Consider the following 12,619-nt stretch of genomic DNA (forward strand, 5'->3'; position numbering starts at 1 on the left):
AATTGTTGGGGGGTGAGGGCAGAGAGAATCACCAGCAGTGAAATAAAATCCATTAAAAACCCAACACCCCGTTCCAATCCACACTCCACCCTTTTGGGGAAGAAAAGTTTTAGGATAAGGCAATTAAAAAAAGTTAAATCATTATGAATAGATACCTCAACTGAAAAGTTGTAGAAAAATCACAGATGAAGTTATCATCCTTCAGTAACGTTTTATTTAGTCATGAACTACCATACTTTAATGATAGTGAAATTTAACACTGTTTATGTGCACCTATAGATTTACAAATCCCTAGGCTTCACAAATCCGGTCCATATGCTCTATTACACAAATACAGATAGACCTTGTTTTCCATCTCCCCACCTGCAAACAAGTATGTGTGTGATAGGAGTTCTTTTGACTGGTCCATTGCGACTGAAGGCAAATCCAGGTTGACGATGGATATCCTGGGGATTTCCTGCATAGGAGCCATCATAGCACTCATTGATAGATACGTCTATCCTAGCACCTTTTGGATGATACTGAAACAGATAATTGCGAATATACTTAGCAAACAGTAATGACAATACATCAGGAGGTTTAAACAAGCAACCTTTTCAATTCTGAATACCTTAAATATCACCCTGTCAATAACCTGACATAGCTCTAGTTTCCTTTTACAACACCCAAGTAATTTTTAACCTCTAGAAACAAATTTACTAAAGTTTCCTTGCTCTGTACCATTTTACTGTTTTATATAAAACCACTCAGAATAGAACTAATTGTAAAATTAAGGAAAATATCAGCAAAAGACATTTTCTAGAAATAGAAATTAGAACATTTCTAACCAGCTAAGCAGTGAGGTTTCAGAATAACAATCTGAGCAGGGGAGTGGGTATAGGAAACTACATTATCTTCAAATAAATAGGACAGAACTTCTCTTTAAGGTCAGATTGATAGGAACAGGTCCTTATCAGCATAAGTAAATATAATACTGTCTTTAAATGTTTACTGCCTTCCTAAAGCTTCAAGAGACTTCCAACCAAGTATAGATTACATTGCTTTCTACATCACATAAAAAGAATACATTAATGCAAAAGCAGCAGCTAAAAAAACCCAAACATCACACACACAAATTTTTTTCCCCATGTAACATGCAAACATTCACATAATGTTCAAGGGAAGCTGCATTTAACCTGTAGATACAGTCCTGCAACTTAACAGGCTAGCAACAGAATCACTGCATATATAAGATCTGTGACAGATTGTACAGTGTTTCATAATGCTAAACTACAAAAAGACTACTTACAACATAATTAAAGATAAATCTGCTGTGGCAAAGTTTAAGATGTTTGAGTAAACTATACAGTTTCCGACAGTTCAGTGTGCACCACGGGCAATGCAAGTCATCTCGGGCTTCAGTCTGCTGTCTCGTGTTGTTGTTATAAAGGAACTGATGCAAACAAAGGAATAGGTAGTATTAGCACCAAATGCGTTTCATTCATTAACCTCCCAACCCCCAAAACAAAGTTGGACATCATTTCAGGAAACCTCTACAGTAAGTTCTTGGGAACACTACATCAGCTCAGTGTACTGAAACACTGGTATTTCAGGAATTTTTTGCCCATAGGGAGACCACCTGTCCCCCTCCAGATGTCTAACAAGAGAGATGTCCTTTGTATTTCGGAACGTCAGACGTGCCCGCAGGAAGATTAGTTTTCTAAAATACTTCCTGTAAGAAGAAATATGTGGAATGGCTCTTAATATGTGAATCTGAGACCCCCTTAAGGCATCCACTAAAAAGGCAAATGGAAATTTCCACCCAACTCAGAAGAGAAGTGAACATTTAAATTCATGCAATATTTACAATCTTTTTCACCCTAATGCTTATTTTCAATACCTGGTAAAATATTCGCAACTTTTGTCGAGGTTCATTTAAAACATCTCTCTCTTTTCTTGTTTGAAGGTCTGTCGGCAAGGATTCTTTCACAGCTGAAAAAAACACATATAGACATACATTTCTTTGGTGAAGAGGAAAAAAAAGACATTGTTTCTTACCCAAGTATGGAAGTTCTGAGAAGGGCATACTGCTGCTGAAGAAAATGGGCTACTCTAGTGTACTTTGAAATAAGTAGCTCATATCAGCAACAAGGAAGTCTTGATGCTCAGCTTCCTTCACAAATCTAGAGGCAAACCCACCACTTTTAAACACCAGCTTTGTCTCCAGTTTTTGGAGAACCCTTCAGAGAACTTAATAACTGTCAGGAAAAAGCAACATTTTTCTTACTCCATTTAAGCAAACAGAGAATTCTTTAGGTATAGCTAAAAGCAGGTATGGCTGGGAAACAAAAAAGAAACATGGCTTTCAGATGGCTGCATTGGAAATACATTGCTTAAATTCAATTTCAGAAGTTTCCCAAGTCACTCAACAGACAAAACAGTATGAAATGCAAGTAACACGCAAAATATTTAACTGAAACTTTAACCCTTAACTCTTACCCCTCACACACCCATTACAGTGCGTGTAATGGCACTGCTCAGTTGCCTCTGAGCCTCTTCCATACATTTTAATCTCAGAAAGATTATTTGATTCCATACAATCAACAAGAAACCCCACATTATCTAAGCAGGTTTATAAATCTACCCTCAGGAGAAACCAAATAATGACACCTACTTGCTTCTAAATGGTGAAAAAAATTGCATCAGAGAAATTAGAATTCCGTGGCTCAGTTACTTTGAGCACTTTCTAATTATAGCAAAGCTTAAGCTGCCACATTTAGAAAGTCTTTTCATGTCTTTATTCCACTGGTCTGCCTTGGGTGACATCCCAAAGTAAAGTGACAACACCAAATTCATATACCCTTGGGAAAGATGCACTGGATCTTTTTCTTTTACTATCAGAACCTCTAAGTGATACAAGTTCCCTACTATTTTCACTCTCCTCCTTTCTTGGTATTCAGAGACTGAAAACAGCATGACCATCTTAAATACTCTACAACGGTGTGCATTGCACTACCATATATTCCTGTATTAAGAGTCTGCTGTACTATTTTGGAAAGTGGCTGTTGCTGTAACTTTACCAATTTACTGGAATACTTAGCTTCTCTGATGCAAGAAAAAATGGGTTCTATCAGTACATTAGCAATGCAGCCTTGCACATCCCTATTGCCTCTATATTTATTATGTAGTAAAGTAGTACACACCTTCTAGAGTTAGTCAACATACCATCATTTCTTTTGCAAGTCTGAGCATAAAACCTGCCTAACAAATTACAATATAGGTCTCCAAGAAACTCTAAAATACAAGGAGGCCTGGTATGAGGAAGTAAAGAGAAAGCAGAACAACTTTTACAGTGAAAGTTCAAGTACTTTCCTGCTTCTGTTGCCTTCCTTCTGTTGGAAATTACTTCGTGTCTGTGTGCGTTAAGTGTCAGCCATTCATCCTGATTTAAGAAACCTAAGTGTCTGCAATCCCTAGCTCAGGTAAAATATTCAATTCAGAAGACAGGAATCAGTCTTATTTAAATATTCATACACTCCTTCCAAAGACAAAGATGTCTGCAGGTTGGCTGAGGATGTTAGGGATCATTCTAGACAGTGGCTTCTGCACAGGTAGGGGTGAAATTCTTCTTGCTCTAACTTTTTTATTACTACACACGAAAGCTCTAAAAGCAGTGAAAAAAATTGCTACTCTTAGAAAGTCTCACCAGAGATGAGCTATCATTGACCCATCAAGTTTCCCAACATATACTGTAATACAACTGCACAAAAAGCACGTTTGGAAAAACAGTATTTTTTTCATAAAAATCATTCCCTTGCTATCACTACTACAGCTCCAAAACCTCACAGTTATATATCCAACACAAAACCAAACTGAAATACCATTTTGCACAAATTCTCCGATGCACTACCATAGATGAACCCCAAAACTCCAAGTAAGGCAACTCTTTACAAACAGTGCCTGACTACATACCCCAGAGATTAAGCCTGGCAACAGAACCACTGCACTCCAGATAATTACTTCTATAATAAGGACCTAGAAGTTTCCTTAATCACACAGTCCCAATCTAGTTACAAGCTTGAAAACACTGATTACTCTGAAGTGAATCGGGTGCCAGTCGAGAGTCTAGGTACGTTCGTAAGTGTTAAAACAGGAGCAGCCTGTGCCTTCTGTACAATTTAAGTTTTCCCAGCTGTCCTTGGGCCTTACCTGCCCACAAGCCAAAGTTACAAACAACTGTGAGCAAGACAAAAGAAAGATAGTATCGAGGCCAGCCCCCACCGCCACTTAGGAATCAAAGGGGAGTTTCAGATTAAATATGACCCTGAGACAGGAAACTGCTGGTGTTTTTTTTTTTTAAAAAAAAAAAAAAGAGGACACAATGGTCATTCAAGGGTGCCTTTTCTATCTAGTGTCAAGAAGTATTTTAGTAGTAGCTTTTCTGAGCTAAGCTCTGGGACAGCAAGGAAGAAACATATTTTTAGAATCGTATTAACAAAACCGCAATTAAGCAACTGAACTAAATTAATCATTCATTTGTATTTAGCTTAATTTCTCAAGACAATTATAATCAAATAGCATGCTACCTGCTGTACAGCTACATCACTTTGTGAAGTTTTCAGTTAGTTGGACTGCAGTATACAATCAGTTACCCCCACCCCAGCAGCTACCCCAGTATTTTGCAAGAAGATCTCGACAACTCTTGAAGAAGAAAAAATCATGGGGTTGTTTTTCATATCTAAACGTGTATCTTAATACTACAATCTCCTGCAAAACATCTCACAGCAAGCATGTGTCTGTTAATGTTTTTACATCATGCATGAATTAAAAAAAAAAAGTGTGCTATCACACATTCTTTGAAAATTACCAAGGGTCAAACCTTGTAAGACCATTGAAATTTTCAAGGTAAGTCCCAGCACTGACACTGATTAGCTAGCCTTACATAAAGGGAAATACTCCCAGAAGACTTTCCATAAAGAAACTGATCTGGAACACATACCTGTTTTTTTTAACATATACCTACAGAAATATCAAAGGACATTTTACAAAGTTTTTCTAAAACAGTGCTTAAAATCACCTATGTAAATTTAGGATAAATGTAATTTTATATTCAGCAGTTTCACAAGACAAGCTTTTTAGTAACAGCAACAGCAGAATGACCAGTTTCTAGACATTTCAACAGCTCCTGCACTAATGTGTTTAAATATATAATGGGATATATTAATTTAACAGAAACTATAATTTTAGATTTGCAGTGAGTATTAGCAGACTGCATTAATGTTTTTGACATTATGTAATCTCCAAAGTAGTGGATCAGATTACAATGGTAATTACATTAAATTTTCAATGACACTGTAGCCTCCACAGAAGTGCCACTACTACATTAAATGCAAACCAAGCAAAGAAGTAGAACCAAAATAATTGTATGCTACTTAAAATTGTTTCCATGAAGCAAGGTTAAGCAACCCAATTTTAAATAGTCTATCCACTACTGCTTTTAATGTGATATATATTTAAAGTTATGATAATACACTTCAAAAGCTGATTACGAAGTTTGACAATACATAAACTCTTCTGGAAAGAATGTACAGGAACTAACTTGCAGAAACAAAACCAGTTACCTTTCAGATCAGTGAAAAATTCTGAACTTAAAAAGCATTTAGTTTTAAATTACAATGCTTTAAACATTAATTAATAACTAGGGAGAAACTAGTTCAATAATACATACAGATTAATCTACATATAACAAATAGAGACTGACCTCACATCATAGTAATAGTTTGCAGACTTGCTATGTTTTTCTCTTACCTCCACAGAATTATTTTTAGACAATACTAATTGTAAGCCTGCATTCTATCTAGACAACCTCAGACTGCCCAAAATGAATAAAAGCAGAAAAAACCTTTAGATCCCAACAGCAATCTTTGTTAACTTGGGTGAATATGCAGAAAATGCGGCTAAATAATAAAAATATGTATATTATGCGTCCATCATGGGACCACGCCTAGACATCAAACTATGTATCAAGGAGATCAGTGCCAGTTCATAAGCATTCTGAAAGAACCTGAGTTACCTTTACACCACAAACATGCAATGTAATGTACAATATTTTAGACAGTTTCCATCACATTTCACAGTAGCAGCTACGTTTTCCAAGAGCTAAATATATCATCTGATAGACAAATTTTAAAATTATTTTCACTACAAAGCATAAAAAAAGGAACTTATTAATACTATAAATCCAAATACTTGTAGAACAATAATTAAAATGAGCAGAGCAAAACAGACAATCCTAGAAGTCCTACTCACAGATTTCCCCCCTGATTTATTTCACATCAGGATTTATGAGCATTGTATATAAATCACTTCAATATTGTCATGACTTCAAAGACCCCACTATTTTTAGCTTTTATACTTACCTTAAAAAATGTACAAAATATGGGATACAACATATTTTTGCTTTTTCATGTTTAAGATTACCTGGAGCAGTTGCACCAGTGAGTCAGGAACCCTGAAGTACAGAAGTGCTAAGCAGATGATTATTCAGCAGCAAAACCAAAGTTTGCTTACCTATAGTCTGAGTAGGTTTAACAGAATTGGGCTTGTTTTCTTGAGGGAGGCTTTCAGAATTTCGTGTTGCAAGAGGCTTAGCTATAGGAGCTGTAGACTTATCATTTGTGTCTCCTGTCCAACGAAGAGTAAACTGAAGTGTAGGTCCCTGAGAAAATGTTTCAAATGGAGGCAGCCTCTGGGGGAGAAATCAAAATAAAACAGCAGAATTAGTGTCTTCCCATGTACAAAAACAATCATGAGAAAATACTCACAGAATGGGGACAGATGTAATCTTTTAATCACCTGAAGTCCTTGTGTTTTCAACATAAGCATACACATTTAGATATACTAAAAAAAAGCTGAAAAAGATGACTATGCAGTTTCCTACACATTACTGAGCAACCACTTTATGCACATACTCTGGCACACATATTGATCTTTGTGAAACACTAGAAAGTAAACAGCATGGGCCCTGACTAGAAAGAAAACAGCACTTACCCACCAGCCTGCTGCCAACGTACTTCTCTTTCTACTCACACCTACTCCTAATTCCACAGTCCAGTATTGTATATTAATACACAATACACAAGCTTTAAAAACCGTACCGCTGCCTGCTGTAGAAATGCTATTGTAATATTATCCTGTGGCTATGTTCTTATATTCCACTCACTTATCAAGTTAATAGCAATAAAGAAATAGAAGAGACCTGAGTCAAGTCCAAACTCCTCTTATCAAGTATCATACCCTAAATTTACCAATGAGATTACAGAATTCCATCTTAAAAGCTCTTTATTGTATCTAGGCCTCATTAGTTTACAGAAATGCTATTGCAAAACCAGAAAATCAATGACAATGTGCTTATCAGATCTGGGTGATAAACACATTGGCCATGACTATTTTTTCCTCTCTTTGGGGTAGCACCTCCAGCATGAAAAACCTCTCTCACATTCTCCCAGCAACAGAACGCAATCATATCTCTGTCTCAGTTTAACAAAGTTACAGCAATTTATATGTATCTTTTTAAGCACATTCACATGTGGAGGATCTCCTCCTATGATCTTCCTAAAAGCTGTTTCTAGCTTTTTCAATTTTAATTTCTTGAACACAGTTTAACAGAATCAGAAACAGTATTCCAGGCAAAGGCTGAACAGGATAATAGAGCTTATAACTATATTTTTACTATATACTTTGGATCATCTCTGCTTTTTTCATAATTATATAATCATGTTGATACACAACTACTTTACAACCATCTAGAACTTTCATATTCTTCTCCTCAGTCACTTACAACTGATACTCTCCCAGGACACAGGAGCATGTGGCTATGCAAGTGCATACAGTCACCTGCATTCACTGTATCACCCAGTGTTGATTCACCTCAGTCAACAATTTCTCTCTGCACAACACTTTCTCCTACGCTGACACACCCTCTTTCTTTCATCACTAAATTTAATCAGCATTCTCTTAAGGTATGTGTGTAAGATCACACTTACGAAAGCTCTGGGTTCCTCCTTCTTTCCCTGAAACATTCTGCTTCTGCAGTTTGTTCCTTTTGATTTGTCCAACTTGAATTTATTTCAGTAACAAACATTTAATTTGCCTGATTTTATAAGACAGAAACTCAGAAGCCATTGAAAGAGACAGCTGCCATGCCTACAGTAGTTAACATCTGCTTGTATTAACGATCTAGTGAGCCAAAGTTTTCCTAAACCGAGAGCTAAATTAAAACTTATGTCCATACATCCTGAAGAACAGTACTATTTCCTGTTCAATTTAATCCATTTTCAGAGGAACAGCCACTGACTGCACTTCAAATTGTGTTCCACCTTAATCCAGACCATTTTAAGTGAAGACAGGTCTTTCAGCCACTAAAACAATCCATACCTTCCCATCAAGTATTGTTTCCCATGTTGCTCTTTTCTTGCTAATGGGACACTCTTCCATTTCCTGCATGGCCACTTCGTATTCCCCATCCAGAAGTTGCAAGCGCCTATCAAGACAAAGTATGTATTATGAGTAAAGCCGCTCATTTTAATTGTTTTCCTATTAAAATGTAGAATATATTTCACAGTAACTAAGTTTCCATGAAACTAAAGGCAGATTTTCAGGCAAATTTATTTGGCAACTAAGTGTGAATCTTAGATAAACACCATCCATAACGGAAAAGCTGCCTAATGCCAAACATTAACGCAAAAGCCTCCATCCAAGCAACTCCAAGAGATGTAGGAAAGCTATAGTTAATACAAAATTAATACTATGATGGGAATCTTCCTGTGAAGAAACAAAAAACAAACTTAATGACACGCCCTCCAAATCATCTCTTATTTATTCCTGCTTTATTAATAACTACTCTGTTCTAGCAACCGAGTATGACCTCTAATCAGGCCTCCAAAACTAACGAATCCTATCTTCATATCAGAGCCATGACAGATGTAACTTTAAGAGGACTTCAACATAGTAAGTATGAAGTATGATGTTCTCAAAAAGCAAACAAAGAAAAATGCTTTACGTAGACTAGAATGGGTAATTCAAACATGTTAACCAACATGCTACATTTTCACTTTCCTCCCTATCTCACCCTGCTTCCTCCTATGTAGCAGTCTGTTCAGTGAGGCTTGAGAAATTCTGATTTCTACTTAAATAGTTTTATTTTGTTGCCACTTGCTGAACAGCACAGGAGAAGCAAAAAGAAAAAGCAGTGAATTAAAGGTATTAGGCTCGGGAAAGTGTTTCATGGACACATGTGTTTTAAAGATATCAACACAAATCAGCAAGTAATATCAATTCACAATACAAGCTCACTTTCCCAAGATTTTGTATTTTTTCTTTTGAGACATTACTTTCTGAAGCAATGGCATCAAATTCCTGACAACAGATCATAAGCTACAGAAGCATCATTCAAAATAAGTGAGTTGTTGCTAAGTAGATAAATTCCATGTGAATGTACGCAAACTGTTAAACAGTTTGAACTTGGGAATTATGTCTTGCAGAAAAAGGCTGTTTCTGTTTCTTGAGTATTCTACAGTGAGATATTGGAACAGGTGAACTACAGCCTATCTTTTTCTTTTACATGTAAACTATATTACAGCAGAAGTATCCCAGCAGAATAAAGTTATAAACACACCAAGTAAACCATCAGAGACCTTTTGTTCTATTTCTTGACAGCATGCAAACCACTAACTCCTTCATCATTTCCTCTATTTAGAACAGTAAGAGCTTCAAAAGGTAAAAAACCCCATATATAGATAGAGAAGATAATGGCCTTAAGACAATACTTTTCCTAGATTTGCATGATATGCATAATCTTTTTCCAGGCCTGGAGTCTGGGTAAAATAACTTTTTTTTCAATTTCTTCATCAGACAGAAGACTGTAACTTCAAGAGGTTGACATAAATCAATAGCTTATACTTTACAAAAATCCACAAATAATTAATCAAGTTAATAGCTTACATTTTGAAGATGGCTTTCCACATAAAGTGAAATTTTAAAGATTTTTTTTAAAAATACCAATTTTAATGCGTGATTTGGTTCTGCTGCAAATCAGGCAGTGTCACTTATACAGCAGCATGGCTGAAAATGTCCTAGCTTATGCATAATCATTACAAAACCACCTAATGGTTCATATCGTGCTTAGGATATTAAAGTTCTCCAGTGGAATTAAGTAATAGAAAAGAACAAAATATCGTCAAGACTGCCAAGAAGATATAGATTAGAGAAAGACATTTCTTAAAAAAACCCTACTCAAAATATAAGACTTCTAAAACCGTATTTGGATAAACGACCATTTTGTCAGAATCACTTGGAGCTATGTTTTAAGCAGCTTTTTCCTGAAGCTGTATATTATCTAGATACCTCCCTCCACCTGGGATCTACATTTGCCATGGATAGAACTCTTATTTTCATATACTTATTTTGGCTGTTGCTGGTATTATCATCTTCTGCAGGACAAACAACTACAATGTCCACTTACCGGTAAATGGTACGCTACTTATCTTCTGAACTATCTGGATTGCTCTGAGCTATAGCTACATGTGAGTTCACACCACTGCACCTTCTTTAAAATATATCAAGTAGTGTCAAGATAACAAATATTAAAATATTTCATCACACTTAAACAACATGACAGAGTAAGCCTATTATGATTTTAACTACTTGTTTGATTTCGCTGTAGTAATGGAGCGCTAATGTCTTCTTTAGGTGCTAGCAGGATAAGATCTGTGACTGCATCGGCAAGAGTCTGGGCATGGAGAAAATTATGCCACCAAACAGAATGTAAGCAGTAGCATATTTCAGAGACTTCTTGTTTGTTTGTTTGATTTACTTTTCAATTATGCTGTCACTGATCTTTAACAGAACCACAGAATTTACATCTGTCAAAAAATTGACAAGGAACAGACAAAACTGATGCATATTAACAGGACAATACTCGAGTTCATAAAAGGGAATAATTTACAATTGCCACTGAACAGGTCTCAGTATAAAATGTGCATTAAGAAACCTGAAGACCTTTTTTTTAAAAAAAGACAATAAGCCTAAGCTTTTATTGTAACTACAACTAAAAATGCAGCCAAAGACAGCCAACACTGAAAGTAAAGAAGAGATTTAAGTTTAATATTAAACAAATTTCTAACAAGTTACAGAAACAATATTTATTTTGGATAATAGTACCTGTTTTTATCAAATACAGTCATTTGTGCTACAAATGTCTTTTCCCCATCTTCACGATTTGACGAGTTTCTTTTTCTTCTAGCTGGAAGCTCCTCATTGACATCTGTACATAAAAAATATGGTATTCAATTATTATATAAGCACAAATTGAAAAGATCGAACACCTTCTATGCAATTGTAAAATATAACTGGCTGTTGATTATGTCAGATGTGTCATACAACAGAAAAGAACATAGTATTTAATGAACAGTTCAATGGCAATGGAAAGAGCACTTAGCTTAACAGTAATCATATTTTAGATATATTCACATATATTTATAGTTTAGTCATATTACTCTGTCAGCATAAAGGATTTGGGATTTGACCTTCCTCCTCTTGTAGCTATAAAACAGTGAGAAAGAAAGATTTTCATTCTACATGCACTCTTCAAAGCTGTAACATTTGTGATGTAACATAACATGTCTTGGTAAGATTAAGAAAATAGCTTTTAAAAATTTGTTATTAAGGTATTTTCTTTATTGGCTAGTCATTTAGTTTTGATGAAAGACCATGATAGCACCTACAGCTGAGTCAGTAGTGACCAGTGTTGCTGGAGGTTTAATGATAGTCACAGCGACCAACAGGGCGCTCTTACGTTATTCACCCCCCAACAGTGTTGCCTCACACCTTCACCATCATGTTAGTAAAAATTGGTGTTAAATTTACACAGAAATAGAAGAATAGTTTCTAGCTACCAACTGTATTTTAGCCCCAACGTGAAAGACTGAAAACAAATGAAAGCCAGTTCAGTCACTCATCTATTACTGGCCCTTCTCAGAGCATAACCTACACTGCAGATCAAGACAACTATATACGTGTCTACAAGATAAACCTTGTAAAAGCATATTTAAAGACTGAGGTTACCAATGTTTTCATTAGTTTCGCCATTGATCAGTCCATTAAACTCTCTTCTTCCTGGGCGAGTTACTCTGAATAACAATGAGTAAGACTTCACCATATGGCTGTTGCTTGGTTCAAACTCATTGCTGGAAACTGCAAGTGATGGGAAGTTGCCTGGTTTTATTTGGCTGAGGTCTGGGTTTAAAGGCACCTGCTTTTTACCTGTAGGAACCTGTCTTATCGGACAACTGACATCCTGTAGGAAAACAAGAAAGCTAAGTTTTAGGCTTTTAGAATACAAAGTAAAGACATTAAGTGTTAAAATTTGTATCATTTATGAACTGTACTTGTCCTGCCATCTTTTGAAAATAAGCCTTGTAACAGATGTAAATAAAAAAATCTGGAGTAACAAATCCAGGTTTTAAATGTAAAAACAGATATTTGAAAGTGTAAATAAAACCGGCATTTTATAACCACTTCTGGCAGCAGCCATCTTTCTCCAAGTAATTAAATTAACACTAACATGAGGCATTCAGAAGGA

At 35.8% G+C, this 12,619-nt stretch overlaps 1 protein-coding gene across 1 annotated transcript in view; it reads right to left on the minus strand.

Annotated features, from left to right (window-relative positions):
- Positions 1-12,619, minus strand: part of SUZ12 (SUZ12 polycomb repressive complex 2 subunit) — a 34,396-nt gene that overhangs the window by 5,661 nt on the left and 16,116 nt on the right. The window contains 7 exon segments of the mRNA XM_075169572.1: positions 364-521; positions 1,289-1,432; positions 1,880-1,971; positions 6,550-6,727; positions 8,416-8,521; positions 11,200-11,302; positions 12,103-12,334. Coding sequence (XP_075025673.1) covers positions 364-521; positions 1,289-1,432; positions 1,880-1,971; positions 6,550-6,727; positions 8,416-8,521; positions 11,200-11,302; positions 12,103-12,334 — 1,013 coding nt within the window.

The sequence above is a fragment of the Calonectris borealis genome, chromosome 20 (genome assembly GCF_964195595.1).
Source record: "Calonectris borealis chromosome 20, bCalBor7.hap1.2, whole genome shotgun sequence".
NCBI lineage: Eukaryota > Metazoa > Chordata > Aves > Procellariiformes > Procellariidae > Calonectris > Calonectris borealis.